We start from the raw sequence: 26,306 nt of genomic DNA, 5'->3' as shown, positions 1-26,306 counted from the left end.
GGTTACAGGGAGAGTAAGGGCTGGGACCCTGAGGGGGGGTTACAGGTAGGGTGAGGGGGGTTACAGGGAGGGTGAGGATGGGGACACTGAGGGGGGTTACAGGGAGAGTAAGGGCTTGGACACTGAGGGGGGGTGTTACAGGGAGGGTGAGAGCTGGGACACAGAGGAGTTACAGGGAGGAGGATGGCTGGGACACTGAAGGTTAAAGGGAGGGTGAGTACGGGGATACTGAGAGGAGTTACAGGGAGGGTGAGGGCTGGGACACTGATTGGGGGTCAAAGGGAGGGTTAGGATGTATACACTGAGGGTGGGTTACAGGGAGGGTGAGGGCTGGACACTTGGGGTTACAGGGAGGGTGAGGGCAGGGACACTGGGGGTTACAAGGAGGGTGAGAGTTGGGACACTGGGAGTTACAGGGATGGTGAGGCAAAGGACACTGTGGGGGGTTATAGGGAGGGTGAGGGCTGTGACACTTGGTTACCGGGAGGGTGAGGGCTGGGACACTGATTGGGGGTTACAGGGAGGGTGAGGGCTGGGACACTGATTGGGGGTTACAGGGAGGGAGGGGGCTAGGACACTGATTGGGGGTTACAGGGAGGGTGAGGGCTGGGATAATGAGGGGGAGATACAGTGATTATATATACAGTATATATTGTAATTGCAGGAGACCAGCACTTCCTGCACATATAAAGCTGTATGTCAGTAGGGTAAGGGGCAACAGATTTAAAAGGAAAATAAAGTGCACACACTTACCTGATAGTGTATGGTAGTGCCCTCTCTCCTCTCCTCTTCAGGGTCCAGGAGATGCAGCTGTTGAATTTGGTCTCCTCCTGCTCCTGTACTTCACACAAAAGCAGGTAGGGGGTCATTCAGGGGCGGGGCCGCTGCCTGGGGCAGGGCTTGGTATGGCCATTGGCAGCAGGAACATTATTTGTATATCAGCAGTTCAGAAGATGTCAATTCGGCCCTCAGTAGGGGCGTGTGAGACCTTGTTACTAGAGTTCCTGCTGGTCCTCTAGTGTCCGCTAGCAGAACATGGCCAGTGAAGATCTTACAGTTCTTAATGTGCAATAAATGTCTTCTCTCTGGCGGCTGCCATTTTGGGAAAGACATTTTCTATAGCATCCATGCGGACTGCCAGGCCAGCCCACCTGACCATCGATCCTTCTGGCATTTGCCAGATGGTCAGTCCGGCACAGTCTACAGCAGAATGACAGCATATTTTTTTTGTTGATGGTTATGCTAAAATAAGCAAAAAAAACAAACATATCAACATTTTGCTGTCAACGTTTAAAATTTTACATTCTGACTGTGTCAACATTTTAATCATGTCAATCTAATTGTATGTTGACATATTGGTTGACAACATTCTGACTGTTGCCATTCCGAACCTGTTGACCTTCTGAATGTCGACTAGTCATACAACACCCCAGTATTTGCTGGGCCATGGCTTCTTTTCTTCTGGGAACTGCCATCCACCCTCTCTTGGTTTTCTGTTTGTCGGCTTTTTGGGCAGGGAAGAATGGCAGTCAGTGGCCATCTTGCTGCAGTAGTTCTTGAGGTGCTCTCCCATTCAATACCATGGGTTAGGCTGATTTTATCCTACTGGGCTGAGCCACACCACCGGCTGAGTGGGCATTTCATTGTCAATGGAAGGGGAGTTTGGATACCTCATGTTTGTTGTTTAGATGGGCAGTCAGATAGCCTTCCTTTATAGGTAGTTGAATTGTGGTTTGGAAAGTGGGCTGTTCTTTCTTCGCCCTCCTTACAGGTTTCTACTAGTAATCATTTCAATAGAAGCTGACCTTTTTCTTGTGCCTTAGTTACTATTTACTATATAAGTTATTGACTTGAACTACAAAGAGGCTGTAATAAGCTGTTTGGTAGTTTTATGAAGCCCCAGTCACACTTTGCATGCAGTTTGAGCTCAGTTTGCTTTTCATTACCGCACTCCTTGTTTATATGCTAATGAGGTGAATGACAGATGGCAGCACCGCAGTACAGGGACTACAGTCACAGATGAACTCATTTGTTTGTAAATTGCTTATTAATTTGATGACTTGTTATGTTTTTCCAATACCTTTCACTAAATTTACCCAGAAAGCATTTGTAAAATTAATCAAATGAAATGCTGGATGTATATTTTCCTATTGTTTTCTTGTTTAAAGGAAGAAAATAATAATTCTAAACATTTGTGTCCTTGAAAGATAGAAATCCTGCCAATGGTCTCTATTGAATTAACCACATTCTGATTTGCCCAAACCATGACGAGACAACAATCTTTTCCATGTCATGTATGCCACACCCATGTATGATGCATTCAACCAGCATGGCCACACTGCACAGTATTATATGAATGATCCATATGTGATCTCAGAAACTGATTTTATTTTTAACGGTGCAGTCCTGGATTAATGTGTGTTCCTTGCAAACCAGTGCTTACAGATGTGACCACATACATCTAGCCTCCTTTGGCATTACACAGCCCTTCTAGTTGCGACATGGTACAGCTGAGAGTGTTTTTGTGCAACTGTTTCCCTTAAAATGCATCTAATTCACAAAGCAATGTGAATAGGATGCACATTGCTGATTATAATGATATGTGGCATGCCTATATTCTATGTACGACTGACTGTATCTGCATGAGAAACGCTATGTTACATTGTCACAGCCGTTAACACGTGTTATGTGTAAATGTAACTTGCAGTGCATGGAGGATAGATGTATGTGGATAACAAGCAAAGGATTTAAAGAGAGGGGAAGAAAAGGCTAAAAGCAAAATTTACTAAGCGACTGGTTCTAAACCCCCGGCGGTTTGGTGGCGGTTTTGCTATCCGTTGATTTACTAAGGCCAAAACCGCAGTCAATACAAATTTTAGAATAGAATAGAACAGGGCTGTCATTTAGAAACCGCAGCCAAACCGCCACCAAACCTCCAGGGTTTAGAACCCGCCATCAAACCGCCAACAAACAGCCGGGGTTTAGAACCCACCGCTTAGTAAATTTTGCCCTAAATGTTGATGAAGATGCATCATCGCTTATTTCAAATGCCATAGTGTTCCCCTGAATCATCTTGTTTTTAGAAATAACTATGATGTTCTAGTTATTATGGACTATTATGCTCCAGTTTGTAATAGAATAGACACACAAGGGCACAGAAGTACAAATGTACTTAGCTGGAAACCTTTGTTTCAGATAATTGAATACTATAAAGAGCCCTGTTAAACAATGTAATGAGGAGGGGAATGTCAGGGGGGGGGCAGTATGGGGAAACACAGGAGTGACTGTTAAATTTAATTTACAGTATTTTAGGCATGTTGTTGTAAATGATGGCCATTATTCATTTGATGAATACATTATCTTCCAGGTATTCAGCATAATAGATCCCATATCTGTATATAACTGGTTAACAGATTCCATGTCAGTATATTGCCGGATGATAGACCTCATACCTGTGTATTGCCAGAAAATAGACTCCATACCAGTATTTTTCCAGATATCAGACCCCATACCTGTATATTAGCAAATAATAGATCCCTTGCTTGTTTATTGTTGGATAATAAATCCCATGCCTGTATATTTTGGATAATAGATTCCATATGTGTATATTGCCAGATACTAAACCAGAGCGGCCCTAGGCATAGGCAAACTAAGCAAATGCTTAGGTGCACCCAAGCCTGCCTAAGGCCAGCGTAGGTTTGGGGCAGGGCAGGCACGGCCTGGGAACCTGCTACTGGCTGGGCAGGGCCTCTGGCATCTGCTACTGCCGCTACACAGTGTCCATGATCAGAGCTCAGCTGACAGCTCCAATCGTGCCTGGCAGCAGCAATGCGAGCAGGCAGAGGCGGAACAGCCAGCGGCGGTTTGCGGGGAGCGGGGCACATGGATCGTAGCTAGTGGTTAACGCTGGGCCGGATATGGATGTTGGGTGAGGGTAGGTGCTGATACAGTGTTGTGCTGGGTGAGGGGAGGTGCTATGCTGGAATAGGTGTGCTGGGTTAGTTGAGGGGTGCCATCGTGCTGGGAAAGGCAGGTACTGTGCTGGGTGAGGGCCAGGGTGATGGGTCTTGTGATCTGTGCTGGGAGAAGGGTGCTGGGCTGGGAGAGGGGTGATTGATGGTGTAGTGTGATGGGTGCTGTGATCTGTGCTGTGAGAGGGGTGCTGTGCTGGGAGAGGGATGAAGGGTGCTGTGCTGGGGGAGAGATGAACGGTGCTGTACTGGGAGACAGGTGATGGGTGCTGTGACCTGTCCTGGGAGAGGGGTGCTGTGATTTGTTCTGGGTGAGTGGTGCTGTGCTGGGAGAGGGGTGCTGAGATCTGTGCTGGGAGAGGGGTGCTGTGCTGAGTGATGTGTGCTGTGCTGTGATCTGTGCTGGGAGAGGGGTGCTGTGCTGAGTGATGTGTGCTGTGCTGAGATCTGTGCTGGGAGAGGGGTGCTGTGATTTGTTCTGGGTGAGGGGTGCTGTGCTGGGAGAGGGGTGCTGAGATCTGTGCTGGGAGAGGGGTGCTGTGCTGGGAGAGGGGTGCTGAGATCTGTGCTGGGAGAGGGGTGCTGTGCTGAGTGATGTGTGCTGTGCTGTGATCTGTGCTGGGAGAGGGGTGCTGTGCTGAGTGATGTGTGCTGTGCTGAGATCTGTGCTGGGAGAAGGGTGCTGTGATTTGTTCTGGGTGAGGGGTGCTGTGCTGGGAGAGGGGTGCTGTGCTGGGAGAGGGGTGCTGAGATCTGTGCTGGGAGAGGGGTGCTGTGCTGAGTGATGTGTGCTGTGCTGAGATCTGTGCTGGGAGAGTAATACTGTGAAAGTAATGAATGGATTATACTCTAGACTCTGATTTACATTTGTTTTATCATCTCAATGGGCTCTATTTACTACAATCCGCATATTGAATGCGGATTGTAGTGTAATATTACCGAGTGAATTCGCATTGCGAATTCAGGCAATATCACAGGGATTTACTATAAATCCCTTGCAGGGACAGAGCTTGCGATAAAGCTCTGTCCCTGCGGATCCCATCCGCACTCTAGTCGCTGTATTTTCAGAAAAAATACCGCGACTAAGAGCCCGCGCATGCGCCGACCGACCACCGCTACTACCCCCCCACCAACGCTAAGCCCCGCCCCCCGCCCCCGCGATCGCGGACCCCCGCGACCCCCCCTCCCCACGACCCCCCCTCCCTTCATTAGACTTACCTGAATCCTCCTGGCCCCCGGGGATCTTCAACGGGCTTCCCGATCAGGTGAACTCCCATACTGCACTGGGGCCCGATCACCTGATGACCGGGCCCCAGTGCACTGTGGGAGACCAGCTGACCGGAGTGGAGCCATCACCGGAGGCCCGATCACCGGTCCCTGGAGTCAGGTAAGAAAAAAAAAAATGTTTCATTTTTTTTTTCTTTTTTTTACAGTTATCAGCTTGCGGTCTGCTTAGACCGCATAGCTGATTACTGGTACCGGCTCCCGCCTCTGCTCTCCCCGTTAGAGCAGAGTGGGAGCCCAGTAACCGGGGGAGACCCTGGATAACGCCACCTCCAGGTGGCGTTATTATCACAGGGCTTCCCCCGGTATTTTTTTACAATTTATTTTTAGTAACTGTGGTCGGATCACATTTCCCATTACAATTATGGGAAATGCGATCTGCTTTACTAAAAATAAGTGATACTGGGGGTTGGAGTAGAATTTTACTAATTCTACTCCAATTGCCCTGTAATAACTACAGGTGAAACTAAAATAATGTGAAAAGGGTGTGAAAACACCCTTTTTCACTTTATTTTAGTAAAAATAATGTTAATAAATACAGCCCAATGTATGCTAGATATTGGTCATTATCACTATGCTGGTGTCTTTAAAAGTAACAGGCTCTGTGCTCCATATATTGAAATACACTTACAGGGGAAAAAATGAAAATTTCAGTTTAATATGTAAACACAGGGCATGATGTATGCAAATGCTGCCGCAGCTGGAAATTTGTACACAGCGGCTGTGCGAAAATATGCAAATGTCACAGGTGCAGGAAATTGTATTGAAACAATTCCAAGAGACTGAGGGCCTGATTCAGAGCCGCTCGTAAGCAGCCGTTCGTTCGCTCTGAGCGATGGTCGCACAACTGCGCATGCGTATGGGTCGTAATGCGCATACGCAAACCAGTAATTGCGGTCGGAAATCGTGCGCTCGCAAAACAGCGAGGGGCTGCTAATTTGATTGACAGAAAGTACCGTTTGTGGGTGGTAACAGGGGAAGGTGCTTGAAAACGGGGGAGTGGAGATCCGAAGGCAGGCGTGCCTAACGGGAAAAAGGGCGTTTAATGGGAGTGCATAATTAGTAAAGGAGCGTCATCGGCCATGTCACTTGGTTGTCTTTTAGCCTGAACTGTTCGCAGTGATAGCGGTAAGAAAAACCTACCACAAGCACTGCGAGCAGTTCAGATGCCTTTCGATGTACCCGATTAATCTAATAAATACCGGATATGACGTGTGATGCGAACGGCAAAGGGGCATCTTTACAAAATAGCGAGCGCATTTACGTTCACTCACTCAGACATAGAGGCGTCAACAAACCTCAAAGAGCGAGCGCTCAATTTAAATCGCCGGCCCCTTTTTTGGAACGACCGTCCGCAAATAGCATCTGAATTTAGGCCCTATCAGTCATTTATCGGACTACTGAGTGACTCTATGGTCATGTAGAATGGCCGCTGGAACTGAGACGCCAGAGCTACATCCTGAAGCCGTTCCAGACACACCTGCGTTTGAGTCGCCACCTCCCCGTTGCCACCCTCAAAATGTCCCTTCTTGTCAATTCGTTTGCAAGTAATGAAACTTGACGCATATGCAGTGCAACTAGGAAGTATTTGCAGATCACTGATAATCGCACAACACCGTAAACATCGGTATTACGTCCATCTCTGAATCAGACCCACAGCATGGTAGTTGTTTTATGACCTGGCTTCAATGTTTTTATCATATGCAGGGAATGTGTGCTGTAGGCTCAGATAATAGGCACACTATATTTGGAGAACTATCATAAAGAGGTTTCCTAGTTTGGACTCCTCAAATATAATATAATCTCAGAGGTGATGGTAAATGCTGCTTTCTATGGTGTGCATCAAAAGTACACAAGTAATCAGGCACACACATTCTCTGCAAATAGATCGATGTACAGTACTGTACTTACCACCTCCAGTACGAACGCTGCAAATCTGACACTTGAAGTAAAAGTAATATCCTGAGTATTTCTGTGTATAAATAGTAATAAAACTATCTATCTGATCATTAACAGAAATCTGTTCTATTTCATTTTGGATGATGTCCAAACAGGACAGTAAGTGGTTCTATGACTACCTTATGGGTCTTTGCACCCTATAGGCAGGGGTAGAGCACTGTATGAAAAGGGTACACAAAAGAAATGTATTCCAACAGTGGCTGGCTGGCAAAGTTTAGCCTGGGGGGCATGCACAAAGCACTGGCCCATGAGTGGCAACCCATCCTCAAAGTAATCCATTAACCCATTAGGGCATTTTTAACTACAAAAAAGAGGAGAGATTCCGCACAGAATCAAAACTAGAAAATATTATAACCAACCGTAATGCATCACTAAATATAAAACATTAATAGATGTTGGTGGTGCTCCCACAGCCTAAATCACAATACAGTAACAAGTAAGAAAAGAGTAAGGCTATTTGTTGGGGCACACTTAGATGAAAATTCATGAATATTGAGTTAAAATATAGCTTTTAATAGATATATATATATAAAAATGATAGGAGGTACCAATACTCACAAATTATAACTGGCGAAAATATTTTTAGACAATTGCTGCATTCCACTAAACACTTCAAAATTCGGTATCAATGAGTGTACTTTGACAAAATAATGTAATAAATACCATAGATTTTGGTATACAAGCTACACCATGTGCAGTCCTATTATCCCCATTAATCAGTGCAGTTGCTCATTGATACCTAATTTTGAAGAGTGTTTAGTGGAATGCAGCAATTGTCTAAAAATATTTTCACCAGTTATAATTTGTGAGTATTGGTACCTCCTATCATTTTTATATATATCTATTAAAAGCTATATTTTAGCTCAATATTCATGAATTTTCATCTAAGTGTGCCCCAACAAATAGCCTTAAGTTGCCCACACATCTAAAGATTATCTGTCCAACCAGCCAACTAGTAGATTGGTTCCAATGAAAATCTGGTAAGGAATACAATCAGCAACTTGCTCCCAGACGCTGAAAAATGGACCAAAACTGTTGTATAAACAAATAGTTTAAATCAAACATTTAACAAACTTGTAAAAGCTTTATTCTTGGAATAAAGCATTTGTTTAATGCAACACCATACCTCGCATCATGATTATCCCCGATATTTACTAAATGTAACTCTGCAAATACAACGGTACTGATAACCGCTGTTCCAGAGGGTTACTTCCCTGGCATATCAGAGGAGTCTTTAGCATTTTGCTGCAAGGTGGAAGGGCCTAAGAACATGGCACCCGGTCCCGTCCCCATCTACAACCTGTATGTATTTTTTTTATTTTACCTTTTATCTTATTCTGTGTGAACTGAATGGGGGCAGTTATATTCTGCCTCTGGCTGCAGTTCTTTATGGCTCCTCGTCTTCTTGATGTACCGGAGGCGGAGCTGGGGACACAGGAGGAGTAGGCTGGTATAGTATAGAAGGAGGAGGGATGCTGGGTAATAGGCATAAGAGGAGAGCCAGGGACAGGAGTAGATGTGGATCGGAGGAGACCGGGTACAATGTATTAGAGGTGGAGGTGAGACGGGAAAAGGAAGTGTAGGCTGGGACAAGAGAAGGAAGAGGGGTGGTGGGTATTAGAGGGGAGCTGGGGACAGGAGGAGCCAGGGACAGGAGTAGTAGGCTGGGACAGCACACAGAAAGATGCCAGGTACCGTCCTGTGCATTAGAGGAGGAGACGGGAGATAGGTAAAGAGGAGTAGGAGGGGGTAGGAGAAGGAGGCGGGGTGCCAGGTTTTAGAGAACGAAGGGAGCTGGGGACAGGAGGAAACATGACCCCAGCATTGGAGATAGTGAGGGGACTGCTGGGGCCGTGGTGCTGGCATATCCTCCCTGGAACAGGTGTCTGGCCATTCAGTAACAGGCCTGCACCGGCATCAGGGGTGAATGATTACAGCAATGCTCGGAGCATCCTCAGGATGCTCCAGGGTGCTGTAAGGGCAGCATTGTGACCATCTGGTGCATATTAAGGATGCTCCAGGTGGCACTGCTGCAGAGATTCTGGCAGCAGGGTGCCATTACAGGCACCCTGCTAGCCAGATGCAGGAGCTGTGGGTGAGCGGCGGTGCTACCCACAGAGTGTTGTGCTCTGTGCAGCCGCACTGTTTGCACACCCCTGGTTACGGCCCTGCATATAAGACATTCATTCACAGTGCAGGGTGTTCCTCAGATTCTACATATATACATTAATACTCTTAGGGATGTGCCGGTGCCTATACCCATACATACAATAAATGTATTTGCACCCCTTGCATGGCAACATGGTTTGTCCAGGTGCAAAGTTACTTGCTTTGCTCTCAACTCAGAATCAGTCCCATAGGGGCCTATTCGTCAACAGGGGCCATATGGTTACGTATCCACCTCGCCGCGGGGGATAATTAAGTATCCACCTCACAGCGGAGGATACTTATTACCGGAGCAATACATAATTGAAAAGCATCTGTCCCCGCGTTTAGTAGAGCAGCTACACAAGTGGCTACGTTACTTACCTGTTCATGTTGCCGGCTTCTGCGCATGTGAGACCTGAGATTACGCAAGCGCAAAGCCGCCGGGGAGTCGGTGAAGAGGCGGCGGAGGGATCCCTCTTCGTAACCCTGGAACTCCTTCCCATAGGAAGGAGCATGGCTATGAGAACAAGTGCCATCTGAAGATGTCGCTTGTTCTTGCAGGCAAACTCTGAAAACTTTTAAGTTTGCGGAGTTTGCTAAATATCAGGTGGTCCGATAGGACCCCTGATGATGAATGGCCCCTTAACTTACATATGCAGAACCTAGCTTTTCCGCATGGTTAACAGGCTATTTATTTTATAATGAATAGGCCCCATAATGCACTGCATAAACCACGATACTCTCTTGCACAGCATAGAAAATAAAATTGTGTACTGAAAATTGTATTCCAATTGGAAAGTGTTGCAGTTAACAAGAGATTTGCAGTCCATTTGCCTAGACATAAACTCAGTACTCGGCCATGCAAATTAGCATCTAAAATGTTATAAATATGCTACTGAAAGCAGAGGCATATTATGAGAGGAGGGGCCCGTGTTCACTCACCATCTGGGGCACCCTCCTCTCTCTCCGGAGACTACGGCGTACTGACAGGTTCAGTAGACTTCCTGGTTAAGTAGGACACCGGGAAAATGGAGCAGCAGCCATTTTCCTGGCGATTTCCGTACTGCGCATACACAGAACGCCGGGAAAGTGGCCACTGTAGCGCCTTTCCAGCCAACGTGGGACTTCGGAGAGGTAAGTATTAGGAAGTATAGGTGCAGGGTGTGCCGTGTGGGACCACCTGGACCTAGGGGCCCGTGTGCCCCGCACACCCTGCACCCATTATAAATATGCCCCTGAGTGTAAGAATTAAATTACATTGATCAGTAGGTGCTGTTTTTATATTCTTGAGTTCAGTTGCCCAGTATTGAAGGTGTTAATATTCAGTGGCTGCTCAGGTGATCATTAGTTTCACTCCAATGGGCTCTTCATTGTGATGTATCACATTGCAGCCTACAGTGTATAGGAACAGGACATTAGTTGAAAAGTGGTGTAATGAGCCTATTTATTCCAAGTAATATCTTGTAAGTCTACTCAAGTGGATCTTTAAGCCAGATCATGTGTGGGTCCTATTCTTCTTGAAGGCAGTAAACTGTGCAAGTTGCAGGAATATCTAGTTAATATTGTTACATTGCAATTATTTATTTAGCAGTCTCTTAGCATAAATTGGTACAGTATACCAGCAGTTTCTCATAGTAGTCTTTAAATCCTTTATTGTCTGGAATAATTTTTGCTGTTTTCATTATATATATATATATATATATATATATATATATATATAAAAAAGACAGCAACACTCCAGGTATATTTCAAATAGTTAGTAGTGTATTGTCATCCTGCACCGACGTTTCTGAGCCCAACGACTCTCTTATCAAGGTGTACATACAGAAAAGCAAACAAGTGCCTAAATATGTCTCAGCATCCACTGAACTGCCGCGTGTCGGACCGAGCGAGGCGTCCCGCCCCTCCGCCATCCATGAGTCTTGTGTCGTCATTGCGGCGCCGCCTGGTTGTTACTATTGTAGTACAGGTATACCAGGTTCAAGGTGCACTCACTGGCTGGAGTTCTATTTTCTTCTGGGGGCCAGAAACGAGACACATCGTGACAGAGGGGCAAGTGTAATGGATTATCCCCTTTACGCAGACACAATGATCAGGCCTTGGGTGGATCCAACGCAATTTTCTTGTAACAAGAAATAAGCAACATAAATTAAAGGTTGTAATAGAAGTACTCTTCCAGTATTAAACCCAAAGACAAATTGTTACAATCTCAGCTGTGTTGAGTGGCTTGCATAGAAGTTACCAAAAGTCACAATTTAGATACAGTAGCAGGCAGAAATTAACTAACGGGTCAATCCTGGTATTAGAGGACCAACCATGTGCAACCCCAGCAGGCGAGGAAATGAAAGAAGCCAAATATTAAAAAAAAAAAAAATCAGGACTGGATATTATTGAGGGATCTCACTAAGCAGTACCAGGAGATAGGTTATAGGCAACAGTCTCTACGTTGGCACAGTACAGGAAAGTACGTACGGTTGCAATAATACAGCAGCTTAGAGGCTCGATATCCAATAGCTTAGTGTAGCACAATACAGGAAATTATGCGGCAGTCTCTTTATGTTGGCACCGTGCAGGTAAGTACGTACAGTTGAAATAATAAAGTGGTTTAGAGTCTCTGTAGCCAATAGCTTAGTGAAGCATAACACAGGAAATTATGCAACAATCTCTTTACGTTGGCACCGTGCAGGTACTGCACGCAGCGGGCACGAAACTCAACCTAGAAGTGAGGAAAACAACAGGTGAAGCCATTTAACACAAACATCCCTCACTTGCCACGGCAGGCATGGAGGTGCACATAGAAAATATAAGTAGCGCTATAGTGGTATAAATCACAAATACATATGGGTAAAATACCTTATTTATTAAAAAATATATAATATATTCTATTAATCCACCTATAATCATAAGCATCCTGTACAAAAACTTATTTGCAGACATACAGTATACATACGAATTACATCAACCAATATGTATAGAAATCTGTGTGCGAATATATAAAAAATCTATTCATAGTTAGCTCAATGATTTGTTAAGTTCAGTCCAGAGTAAAATGAGCAAAAAAACAGAAAGCAGTCTTTGCTAGTAAATATGTAAGAAAAATGATTGATGGAGCAAGCTTGCAAAGTCCTGTGTGCTCCAATACAGTCACTCATCGCCGGTATCCAACCACTGTGGTGTAATAAAGGGGCAAATGGAGCTGGCTTGCGGCCTTCAAGATGACCCTCCTATGCGATTGTATCCCCTTATTTTGCCACATATATGGGGGTACCACACTATGGTGACCCGGTGGTTGCCGGAACTGTCAGCACCGGTCCGTCGGCACTGAACGGTATTGTTAATGATATCGTTCAGCATGTGTGTTCAATGTCGTTAACGACATTGAGCACACCACTGCTGGGGACACACTAAACGATATTGCTCATGGAGCGAATCATTTAGTGGATTCCCGCTTTTACACTCTTAACATCGCAGTTGCTTATAAGGCTAGTGAAGCTATCTGTTGTTACTGTATGGTTCCCGACCATTGTGGTAATATTTAACAGAGGTCATATGATGATGGAGTCTAACTAAAGACACTCCAGTTTAGTTTTTCATTGAGTCCATACGGTGACAATGTATTGAGTTGGTAAATCTTCAATTTTCCTTCTCTGTTTCCCCCCCTCAACGATGCTGGGATATGACCGATAATTAAGTGCTTCAGAGAGGCTAGTGGGTGCCCACGTTCCAGAAAATACCTTAACACGGGCAGGTCTGAGGTCTTGTTTACCAGTGCCAGCTTTATAGAGGAGCGATGTAGTGCTGTGTGTTCCTGTAAGGTTCTGGTTGTTTTGCCTATGTAATATTGCCCGCCTGGGCATATAATCACATAGATAATGTATGTAGAGGTGCATGTTAACACGTGGTTGATGTTATAGACTTTATCCCTATGGGGATGTTTGAAAGTTGAACCTGTTAGCATGTGTTTACAGGTGGTACAGTTAAGACATATGTAGCAACCTGGTTTTCTTTTTAAAAAGTATGATAAAGAGAGTATAGACTCAGAGAATCCTGTGATGTCTGTGTGGACGACGATATCTCTAATTTTCCAGCCGCGGGTGTAACATGCCATAGGTGCTTTATTCCTATAACACGGTAGTTCCATATCGGATCAAATTATATATATGATTATATTTTATTCCCCGCAGCTAAATGAATACCCCCCTAATATTTGTTTGCCTTATGGCATCTGGTATCAAGGCGTTAACAACAGATCCTATAAGTCCTGTAAGTTACTGAGTGGGATCTCCATGGCTCAGAAAGATGCTCAATCGGATTGAGGTCTGGGGAATTTGGAGTCCAAATCAACACCTTAAACTCATTATCATGCTCCTCAAACCATTCCTGAACAATGTTTGCAGAGTTATCCTGCTGAAAGAGGCCACTACCATCAGGGAATATCATTGCTAAGAATGGGGTGTACTTGGTCTGCAACAATGCTTTTAGGTAGGTGGTACATGCCAAAGCAACATCCACATGAATGTCAGGACCCAAGGTTTTCCAGCAGAATTTTGCCCAGAGCATCACACTGCCTTCGCTGGCTTGCCTTTGACTTGCGTTCTTTCCATAGTGCATCCTGGTGGCATCAAAACATGATTCATCAGACCAGGCCACCTCCTGCCGTTGCTCCATGGTCCAGTTCTGACACTCATGTGCCCATTGTAGGTGCTTTCGATGGTGGACAGGGGTCAGCATGGACACTCTGACAAATCTGCAGCTATGCAGCAAGATGCGATGCACTGTGTGTTCTGACACCTTTCTGTCATAGCCAGTATTTACTGTTTCAGCAATTTGTGGTACATTAGCTTTCCTGTGGGATAGGACCAGACAGGCTATCCTTTGCTCCACATACACATCAATAAGCCTTGGGTGCCCATGATCGTGTTGCCGGTTCTCCAGTGGTCCTTGTTGGTATTGTCTTTGTATGGGGACTAGAACCTATTAACTTGAGCCTCATAACCTATTAGCAGAATAGTGGCGGTAGCGAAGATGTGCAGCCGAATGGCACTTGGTTTAATTTAAGCTTATGTAAATAGCCTCACTAGATAACAATTAATACACTGGGCCAGAGTGAATAAGGTGTTAAATGTGTTGCACAGTTGTTAGGTGCTGGTGGTGATTAGTTCAAACATTTTACAGCTTAACCAGGTCTTAGGTTTATTGAACCAGGTAGAACAACAGGTACCATAAGACACATGGATATAATAGGTGTTCAAATAGTAGTATTGATGCAGCCTGGAGCACTAGGGTATCACTGGGCATTGTAGTGTGCCGGGGAAACAGAGTGGTTAAAACAATGGTGGATTGTAGCAGAGTAGTACCCATCTAATGTAACGAGACTGTGTGTGCTCTGCAGGGTTGGTATATCTACTGGAGTCTCAGAGGGGCATCCATACACTAGGGATGCCAGGGAGAGAACACAAGGTGTGCATGCTCAGCGCATGTCTGAGATCAGGCCTCCTGCTGAGCTCCAACAGGTCCTAGAGATCACTAGTTCAGTATTGGAAGTGCTGGAACACTTTTAGTAGGTACTGACCATTGCATACCAGGAACACCCCACAAGGCCTGCCGTTTTGTGGATACTCTGACCCAGCCATCTAGCCATCACATTTTGCACATTGTCAAAGTCACTTTTTCTCCCAGTGATTTTTGCTGCTCTGCAGTGCTGGCCCGGCGCTGTAGAGAAGAACTACGGACAGGTAAAGTATAACACTATATGAGTGCAGGGTCTGCTTTCTAGGCACTGTACACCCTGAACCCATTATAGATAAACCTCTGAGTCCATATCTTTTCAAGAACCTTTACGCCCTCAAGCAGGAACAGGTATCCCATAAAAGAATGGCGGTCGTCTTCATCCGCCCCCCAGTCAGCAACAGAGAATGACTCTATTGTTGGATTTCCTGACCTGTGAAACACTAAGTTGGAAGAAGTTGTCCCTTCAAGTACCACACAATCCTTTTCACTGCCGTCCAATGCTACCTCCCTGGATTTGGGGCGAATTGACTTACTTTACTTACGACATGGATGATGTTGAGATGAGTCCCAATACTTGAATGTCTCATATCAAAATGCCATCGGACATTTATGTCCTCTGCTTCCCTTTCATCTTTGGGTACATCTCTTTGGTCAACTTTGTGTTTTTATCAATGGTGTGTGTGTATCGGCTTCGCAACAGACATTCCATATTTTTTCGAGTATGCTTTGTGCATAGGTCTGTTAATCGACAGGCATAATGCCTCTTTTACTGTACCTCTTTTAAGGTCCTGGTCAATTGTTAGGCCTAGCAAGTAATATGCTGTACTTATGTCTTTAATTTTGAACGTCTGTTCAAGTAGGCCTTTTATTTTGTCAATGTGCTCTTCTTGACCTGTCAGTAATAAGTCATATACATACAATAATGAAAAGTTGCTTTGTATATGCTTCTGATAGGGGCTGTGATCTGTTTTTGACCTTTCAAAGCCCATCTCTTGTAATACAGCATATACCTTTATATACCAGCACTGACAACTCTTTTTTAGACCACTTAGCACCTTCTTAAGGAGACAGACTTCTCATTCCTTTAGTGTAGTGTTCTGACGGTTCTATATAGTTTTCTTCTGTTAGGTCACCATTTATGAATCCAGCTGGTATACTATCATGTTTTGTAGTACTGATGTAGCTGTCACTAGGTGTAAAGTGCTGTATTTTAGCCCTGGGAAGTATGTTTCGCTGTATTCAATTCCTGACTTCTGGGTATAACCCTTCACAACCAGTTGGACCTTGTAATACAATTCTCCCATTGTCTTTTACTTTTCTACACACACTGATTTACTTCTGATAGTCTTTTGATGAGTTGGTTTTGAACCATGATCCATGTGTCGTTATCACTGAGCGATTACATTTCCTTATCTGTGACAGACTTCCACTAAGTCCCATCGCTTTTCGACAATGCTTCACAAATATCTAAAGGTTCACTGAATTCAATAATTGCAAATTCCTCATCATATCTTCTGGGTGACTATCTGATCTAGCAGGTGATCTTCATCTGTGATTGAACATCCATACTGGTAGTCTCTTTTTCAGATGCATCTCCAGCTACTGACATTTCCAGTGACACATACTTGTTCTGCATGTCAAAGTCCAACCTTCCTGTAACTTGTGTTGTCTCTTTGAATACAACATCTCTTGACTTGACAAGTTTTCTTGTAATGGGATTCCACAATCTTTAGCATTTACTTTCATGACAATGGCCAAGCATGTTGCGCTTTATTGAATTTGAATCCAACTTGCATCTTCTCTTGTTTGGTATATGGACATGAGCAGTACTTCCAAACGTTCTTAGATGTTTCACACTTTTTGACCAGGCTTCAATAGTTATGTCCTGTAGGACAACTGTTGGAGAATGATTTTTCAAACTGCTGTGGACCCAGCTTCCTTCCAAAACTGTTTTGCTCATTCACTATCGCCGTTTTACTTTGCAGTATAGGCCATGGTCAACTGATGCTCTATTCCATATTTTTTTCAAGAATTGTTTCACTTCTCTGTTAAGAAATGATCCACCATTATCAGATTTCAGTACTTTTAGTCTGCTGCCTGTTTGATTCTCTATAAGTCTTTTGTAGTCTGCAATTTTCTTTGCCACTTCATATTTCTCTTTTATGAAGTAATCGTGTAATTTCCGTGAAGTTGTCTACAAATGTCATGAAGTATCTGTATCCACTAACAGACTTTACTTCCACTGGATCACACACGTCAGAGTTTACTATCTCAAGTGGTGCTGTAGCTCTACTTGTTGACTTTGGAAATGTCTGAAGACTCTGTTTCCCATATATGCAGCTTTCACGCACTGGTTTCTCTGTGTTAGTCACTGACATTCCTGTGACCATCCAGTTCTGTAGCTTCTGAACACTGTCATATCCAAGATGATAAAATCTTCTGTGCCGGAATTCCAATGGCTATGACTCACTTGTCATCATTGCGTAGCAGTGCCTTGTGTCAAAGACATACAGTTGCTGGCTTCTTGTGCCTTTAGAAATTATTGTCCCACTTCTATTTCTCACAATGCACTTTCCTTTGGCAAATTGCAGTATGTGGCCTCCCTGTTCTAGGACACTGATGTCAGTAAGATTTGTTCCTCTTGAGTCTTTATGCACGGTTGCTATCGCCCCTAAACAAGTTATTTCCATTATTTACCAAATTCTCCTATCCACTTATCTTCCAACTACTTCGACATATCAGTATGCTTGGGATAAAGACATGGCTTCTAAGGGCATACAGTTAAACTGGGATAAAGTTTTTCAATACATTAATGTTTGTTCTACTAGTTTAGAAATTATGGAAACGCAATTCAAGGTGTTGACGAGGTGGTACCGTTGTCCAGATATTTTACATAAGTTTTCCCCAGGAGTCTCTGCTCTCTGTTGGAGATGCAAGAAGGATAAAGGATCATTATTTCACATCTGGTGGGAATGTCAGTTAATTGCAGCGGTCATAGCTTTGTCATCAGAAATTCTTGGTTTTTCTGTTCCCGCTGATCCAGATTTTTGGTTGCTATCCCACTCGGACATTCCTATTTCTCAATATAAAAAATCCCTACTGAGACATATGAACAATGCGGCGAGAGCAGTACTCCCAGTTAGATGGCGTTCCCACCTCCCACCCACTATATGGGACTGGTGTCAAAAATTAGATTTTTATATGTACATGGATGACATATTTCACTCTACCCCAGAAAAACAGTCGGATTTTACTGCCAGGTGGTTTAGTTGGTTAGAATTCAAACTATCTCCGTCATATAAGGATCTCATCCCTCAGACTCCAGGCTAATATTTATTTTATTCTTATATCTTTATTTTTTGTTACATAAGAAGTTAATTGATACTTGATTTTATATGGATGCTGTACTGTTACGCATTTGATCTATTAACAAGATGTAACCTGTGTATATCTCTGACTTGTTCCGTTTGCACATCTACTCACTTCAACTCTTTCTTCCCCTTCTTCCCTTGTCTCCCCGCCCCCTTCTGTATTGTCTATATATTGATTTTTGTTTTGATTATTTTGGTTTTTTAAATACTATTGTTACAGTTTAAAATGTAAGAGCAAATATTTCTCTATATAAGTATATATGTTGGAAATGCAAATTGTTTATTTTTTTTTTCTCATTGAAAAATTTAAATAAAGAATTTATAAAAAAAAGATTTGTTCCTCTCTCTGGTACACAAAATACATTTTGGATTTCTGTGATGTTTGTTCTTGATCCAATTCTCAAGCGAGCTTTAATTGTCCCAACTTTTGTGTCTGTCAAGGTTTGATTGCCAATTCCCTGAATGTGACAGTGTGAACCACTCTGAAATGTCTTGTTGTGCCTGAATCGATATACCAACAATCCTTTCTGTCATCATTTGTAACACTCGTGGCCGACTAATCTCAGTCCTCACATTTCTGGCTAGGATTCACTTTTATATTCTTGCTGTTGATTGCTTTGTGACCTATCTTGTGACAATTCTAACACTTGAGCTTAAATTTTCTGAATGTATCATTCTTTGCTTCTGATGCAGTTCTCTCAGATTTTGAAACACAGGGTACATTTACCTGCAACTATAATAGCTTTGATCTTACTGTGAATATTGTTAACTGCAGTGTTTGGGGTAAATTTACTAAGAATCGTGTCTGGCCGCAAGAGGTAGAAGTGGAAGGTGCAGGTGGCACTGCAAATAACGTAATTGCAGTGCCGCCTACCATGTGCAATGCCACAATTTGCAGCATTGCAGAACCTTGAATACACAAATCATCATCCAGCCCCTGGATCCCGCACATTACTGGGGAAGTGAATGGGATCACGGAGCCTGATCTACACTCCCAGGAATGGAGGAAAAAAACTCCCCAGAGTTAATCCATAACTTTCAGTACATAATAGAATCATACTTGCCTACTCTTGAAAAAGCATTTCAGGGAGATTGTGAAAGTAACACCTGTGAACATGGTGGTAAAGTGGGTGTGTACTGCTCTGCCTGAGAGATGTGTAAAAAAATTTACTTACATCCAAATGTAAATAAGCCCCAGAGCAGTTAGTAAGATCTACTTGTTGATGAAAACACACTGATACTTTTCAGAAAATACATGTAGCCATAGGGATCATTGTGCCTTATACCCAATACAGGGAATTTATACTAATGATACAATTTGAATGTATATATCTCTGAGTTTTCTTTTATATAACAGCTACATAATGGGGGTAAGGTACAATCAAGGAGATTGCTAGACTCTTCAGGGAGACAGGGAAATCGCTCCTATTTCACGGAGTCTCCCTGACAATCAGGGAGAGTTGGCAAGTATGATTAGGATATGTAAGCTTATGACTTTATTTTCAGGTTCAACGTTTTTTATTATTCTAAAACAAAAGGATGTTAGAGGTTGTTCTCTTATATCTTTTAGAAAAGCACTTTATGCTTTTACTGTATATACAGAACTTCTTGGAGGCTAATAACATACTTATAGTTTGCATTCCCACTAGTCTGTAATCTATACTGATATAATAAGAACGTTGTGTCTGTCTGTTTGTTCCAAGTTGTCACAAAAACTTCTGAACCGATTTTCATGAAAACTGCATAATTTTGTAGTTGACACTCCTAGACATATCCTGCACTTTGTTTCATCTCGATCCACCAAGTTAAAGCTGAGCAATAACAAAAACAAAATTTATTGACATCAATGCAAGAGATAGGTCTGCGGCTAGCAAGGGGTTGGGGGAGATGTGCTTTGGGCCCGTGGTCCCTTGAATAGGATGGGCTACGTAGCCGTCTGTGCACAGGGCACACAGTGACATTGGTGTGAGTGGTGGGTGAAGACTCTGCTGCCACCAGTCTGTATAGTGCTGCTGGTCATATGGGCCATTCCCGCAATAGGGCCCTTATGCAAAGCAATAGAACTAAAACACCTCAAATATAAAAAATGCTGGTAGAAGCAATTTCATCATGGACAAAGCCGCAGACAACAGTTAGTATACTGTATATGTGGTATAAAGCACTCAGTATTCATTCATGGACGATCAAAATGACAAGGTCTCCTTATTTGGAAATAGCTAGTCACACTCCTATTTATTGGACAGGGCAAGAAATCATCAAGGGCTTGAGCTGCAATTTTTCTTAAGGTTTAGGCCCCTCTTTACTACAGTCCGCAATTCAAATGTGGATTGTAGTATGATACTTTCACCTAAATTCGCATTGCGGATTTAGGAATTATCATGAGAAGTAGAGATGTGCGGTTCGGTTCTCCAGAAATCCGAATCCACCCGAATTTCGTGAATCCGGGTAAATCCGAGTCGCGGTTCTAATCTCCTGAGGAGATCCGGGTTAATTCCAGGTCGCGATTCTGATCTTTTTGCGGTACGGAATTCGGATTTTAAATCCGAGTTTTGGGTTTTGGATTGCATAAATTACATGATAAATTACATGATATTAGCTGTTTTTAAAACTTTTTATTTATTTTTTATTTAAAAAATTCAGATCCAAAACCCAAACACTTGAGGGTGGTTTGCAAAACCAAATTCAGATCCAAAACCTTGAAGGAGATACAGATCCAAAACCAAAACACGGGGGTCGGCGCACATACCTATGGGAATGTATGAACATTCTCAAGCAGGAACAGAGCCTGCGAATCCTCACCGCACACCGTTCTCTGTATTTTTAAAAAAGAATACAGCGACCGTGTCTCCGCGCCACCCAACGACCCCCCGCAGCTCCCCCCCACCCTCTCTCCACCAGCTGACATTTACCTAGGTGATCGGAATGCTCTTTCCTCTGGTCATCTCATCCCTGGCGACCAGCTTACCCGAGTATAGAGCTCACCGATCAGCGGACCCCCGGCTGCAGGTAAGTGTCTGAGGTTTATTTTTTTACTTTTTTTTTTCAACAGTAATCAGCTTGTGGTCTATTTAGACCACAAAGCAGATCACAGGGGGTCCAGCTCCCTGCTCTGCTCTGCCTGTCTCCAGATGGCGTTGTTATAGCAGGGCTCCCGTCTGTATGTTTTCACGGTTCCCCCTTAGTAAATTTCAGGCAGATAACACTTCCCATTACAAGTACGGGAAATGCGATTTACTTGCTAAATAAATGTGAATTAAAGGGCTTGGAGTAGTTTTTCATGAAAACTAACCCAATTGCCTTTTAATACATTTTAGTGAAACTAAAATAATGTGTAATGAGTGTGAAAATACCCTTTTTCACGTTATATTAGTAAAAAAAGATTGATAAATATCAGCCCTTTGTGTTTGTACAGCACCAACAATTTACAAAATACAGTACAATTACTATGATATAAAAAGATGCTACAAAATGTGAAAAAAAACCTGTGTTAAAGCTTACAATCTCAATAGAAAAAGGTGAAAAGGAGTTATACAAGGATAGAAAAGCAACTGGTCTTAGGGAGAGCATCATATTTATTATTTATTGATAAATGATTTAAACATTTAGTTTTATTTCTATTTGATTGAGTTGTGTATCTTGTTTGTATGTATTTTCTTTAATTTGTATTTTTTTATTTTAACTGATCAGAAGTCTGTCACTTGGCTATATTTTATGTCTGGTTCCTGTCTGTCTGCGGAAACCGTCTGCATGCTAGGTGTATGGATGGTAATTTTACTCGTTAGTAGCACCCCTGGGTGTATTACTCTGTAATCTCTAGCTAAAATGGAATGATAAGGAATAAAGCAGAGAGGCAGTGTATGAAATGTACATGTCATACTCTGTTATGAAATGTATCCTATTGTTATTCTTTTGAAAGAGAGATTTTATTGGTCCTTGATTATTATTGTTTAATGCGTTTCTTATTTCTTTTCATAGAGACATTAAGCCAGACAATGTTCTGCTCGATGAACAAGGTAAAGTAACTTAATTCATCTGCCAGCAAATATTGTATTGACAAGTAACATGTATATTCTGTGGCCAAGTGATGTATTGCTAATGTGTGATTACTTATTTATCTGCAGTGTGTTTGTTTAGTGGCTCATGACATTCACTATTTATGATATTTAGAAAATAGTTTAGAAAAGTTATCATAGATTAAGTTAGTGTCATATTCATTCTGAGACAGTGCTCTTGCTTTTAGGCTTTTATTGGAATTTCAAGAACTATTTGTGTGTACAATTGCACACCGTGTCATTAGTTACAATGGAACTAAGCTGATTTACAAATGCGGTATGTAGTACAAATTCTAATTATTCTCAACTAGCAGTGCCTAACCAGAGCCATGCAGGCAATATGGCGGCCACATATATATAGTATATATAGACCGCCACTCCGCACAATGAATACCGGACCTGATTCATTAAGGATCGCAACTGCGATTGCAATAGCGATTATGCACGTAGTCTCACTGCAATAGTACGCTAATCCATTACAATCGCTGTAGTCTGCCATCGTAGCACAACACAAGGACCCCCACTTTACCTTACACACATCCGTAATCCTTAGCAAGACTGTGAAACCATCTGTAATATCGAGTACCTTCGCAGCCTCACGCACACCTGCACAAGCTCTGACCTTACTCAGGAATTGCTAACCTCATCGCACGCTATGAGTACTCAAGCTGCGTATGGTATCGCAGTGGATAATTTATGCACGCCCATGCAACGGTGTTCAAACATACTGGCACTCCCGTGTTTCGCCGACCACCCCCCGTCACCTCCCACAAACGGCACTTCCTGTCAATCACTCTGCGATGGGTCTACACAGTCCCAATCGTAGTGGCTGGTACGCACACTGCGATGCATGTGCAGAACGCAATAATCGGCCGTAATCGCAGTTGAATCAGGCCCACTGTTCATTACTCCAGTGCCCTCAGAATCAATGGACACCAAGAACATCTGGACTGCTGCACTTGGAGATTTTGAAGAAATGTAATGGAAAATATCACAAAGAAGAACCAACGTTTTGTGGCCCACTTGTCCCTTTGTCAAAGTGAATGCAAATGTCACAATTATTGTGCTTACCTTAAATAGGAAGAAGCCCTGCCAAGAGTGAATGCTGAACGCCGCCCGGGACACACAGCGCGGCAGCCTATGTCCCGCTAGAATGACATCACTGCTCTAGCACCCCCAAGTTGTCAAGACAACAGGACACTACATGCAGGACGCGACCAACTCATCAGCTGGAATGTAAACAGAGAAAAATAGTGCCATGTAGTACAGTGAAAACAAACCCAGAGTACAGAACAGAAAAAGAGGAAAAATTGAAAAGGCTAGTCTAGAGGCATTAATTATGACATTTGCATTCACTTTGACAAAGGGACAAGTGGGCCCCGAAACGTTGGTTCTTCTTCGTGATATGTTCCATTAAATTTATTTAAAATCTCCAAGTGCCGCAGTCCAGATGTTTGTTGTGATACATATAGATGAGCTGCCCCATTTTCTCTGTTTGAAAATTATGAATACCTAATTATCTGTATACCTAAATGTCGCTATTTAGCGTTGTAAGTCGCACAAGAAATTATTGCTTTCCAGACTTTGAGTGTGGTTCCAAAGCACAAAAAGTTATTATTCATATAAAAAGCATTGTTATATGCTGTGATCTAAATACAATTAGCGCAAAAGATTATACATAAACAAGGTACAGTCGATACATATGCAAGCGCACCGGTCCCAGTTACAGTCATCAATCCTGCGGTCTGTGGTCATGAGAATGGCTACTAACTGGGACCGGGACACACAGGCTATATATCCTAACAGATCATGATAACAACAATGTAGACAAACATAATTCCATTGGTTCTTACTCTTGGTCTTTGTAGTACGCTGTAGTTCATAGGACAGTTCACTAGGGGTATGTCCCAATTCTCCAGATTACATTGTCTTTCTTTAATTGATTTAAACTAGGGGTGTGCACCGGCCACTTTTCGTGTTTTGTGTTTTGGTTTTGGATCTGGATCTTTCTTCATGTTTTGGATCTGGATTGGTTTTGCCAAAACCACCCTTCCGTGTTTTGGGTTCTGGGTTTTGTGTTTTGGATCTGTATTTTTTTGAAAAAAAGCATAAAAACAGCTAAAATCACAGAATTTGTGGGTTTTTCTGCTCCTATGCTATTATTAACCTCAATAACCTTAATTTCCACTCATTTCCAGTCTATTCTGAACACCTCACACCTCACAATAGTGTTTTTATGTCCAAAAGGTTGCACCGAGGTAGCTGGATGACTATGCTAAGCGACACGAGTGGGCGGCACAAACACGTGGTCCATCTAGGAGTGACACTGCAGTGGCAGACAGGATGGCAGTTTGAAAAACTAGGCCCCAAACTATACATAATGCAAAGAAAAAAAAGAGGTGCAAGATGGAATTGCCTTGGGCCCTCCCACCCACCCTTATGTTGTATAAACAGGACATGCACACTTTAACAAACCAATCATTTCAGCGCCAGGGTCTGCCACACGACTGTGGCTGAAATGATTGGTTCGTTTGGGCCCCCATAAAACAAGCTGGCAATTAATCTGTCCCTGCACAAACTGGCTCTACGGAGGCAAGATGTCGTCCTCATCCTCCTCATCCACCGATTCCTCACCCTCTTCAGTGTTGTGTACATCCTCATCCTCACAGAGTATTAATTCGTCCCCGCTGGAATCCACCACCACAGGTCCCTCTGTACGTTCTGGAGGCTGGTCTCCCTGGAAGAGTTGATAATTCATTTTTATGAACATCATCTTCTCCACATTTTGTGGAAGCAACCTCCTACGCCTTTCGCTGACAAGGTTCCCGGCTGCACTAAACACTCTTTCGGAGTACACACTGGAGGGGGGGCAACTCAGGTAAAATAGAGCCAGTTTGTACAGGGACCTCCAAATTGCTTCTTTTTCCTGCCAGTACAGGTACGGACTGTCTGACATGCCTACTTGGATGCTGTCACCGATGTAATCCTTTAACAGACAGATGCACGCTTGTCGCTGCTGCTTTGAGGATGCAAGTGCGGCTACAGCCCACACAATTCACAAAGACAGAAAAAAGAACAATATTTTTATTGTTTGTGTAGCACACTTTGAGGGTGTCACCACCCTTTAACAGACAGACGCACACTTGTCGCTGCTGCTTTAAGGATGCAGGTGCGGCTACAGCCCACACATTTCACAAAGACAGAAAAAAGAAGAAGAATATTTTTATTGTTTGTGTAGCACACTTTGAGGGTGTCACCGCCCTTTAACAGACAGAGGCACGCTTGTCGCTGCTGCTTTGAGGATGCAGGTGGAATCTAGACGGGATTTGGAACTGGGGACACACTACCTCCATCAATTGTCTAAATCCCACTGCACTAATGGCGGATACCTGACGCACGTCTAACACCAACATAGCAGTCAAGGCCTCAGTTATACGTTTTGCTTCAGGATGACTGCTGTCGTACTTCATCCTCATCGCTAGGGACTGTTGGAGGGTCAATTGTTTAGTAAAAGTAGTGATGTTCCTACTTCCTCTCTGGGATGATGAACAACTCCCAGCAGCAGCAACAGCACTAGGAGGAAGTGGTTCTTGATCTTTCCCTATTTTATTTTTATCGGAGAAAGTTTGGTCCTCCATTTATGTTATATTGATATATACGTGCGGCTAAAGCGCACACAAACACAGAAAATATTTTTTTATTTTTGCTTGAGAGTAGTGCACTTTGTGGGTTACACCACCCTTTAAGAAATGAGCCAGCCGGCTCTTTACTTATGGGACACAGGCGCACGCTTGGCGCTGCTCCTTTGTTGATGCACGTGCACACAAGTCACAAACACAGAGATTAATTTTTTTTTGGTTTGGACTGGAGTGTACTTTGGGGGTTACAGCACCCTTTAACGGTCAAGCCAGCCGGCCCTTTACTTATGACACAGGCGCACGCTTGGCACTACTTTGTTGATGCACGTGCGGCTACTGCGCACACAATTCACAAACACAGAAAATATTTTT

At 43.3% G+C, this 26,306-nt stretch overlaps 1 protein-coding gene across 1 annotated transcript in view; it reads left to right on the top strand.

Annotated features, from left to right (window-relative positions):
- Positions 1-26,306, top strand: part of STK32A (serine/threonine kinase 32A) — a 185,017-nt gene that overhangs the window by 64,448 nt on the left and 94,263 nt on the right. Inside the window, exon 4 of the mRNA XM_088462122.1 lies at positions 22,220-22,257. Within this exon, the coding sequence (XP_088318248.1) occupies positions 22,220-22,257 (38 nt within the window). The remainder of the gene's footprint in view (positions 1-22,219; positions 22,258-26,306) is intronic.

The sequence above is a fragment of the Taudactylus pleione genome, unplaced genomic scaffold (assembly GCF_031769625.1).
Source record: "Taudactylus pleione unplaced genomic scaffold, aTauple2 ptg001151l, whole genome shotgun sequence".
NCBI lineage: Eukaryota > Metazoa > Chordata > Amphibia > Anura > Myobatrachidae > Taudactylus > Taudactylus pleione.
The sequence above is the reverse complement of the archived record's forward strand: the minus strand, read 5'-3'. Positions and strand labels throughout refer to the sequence as shown.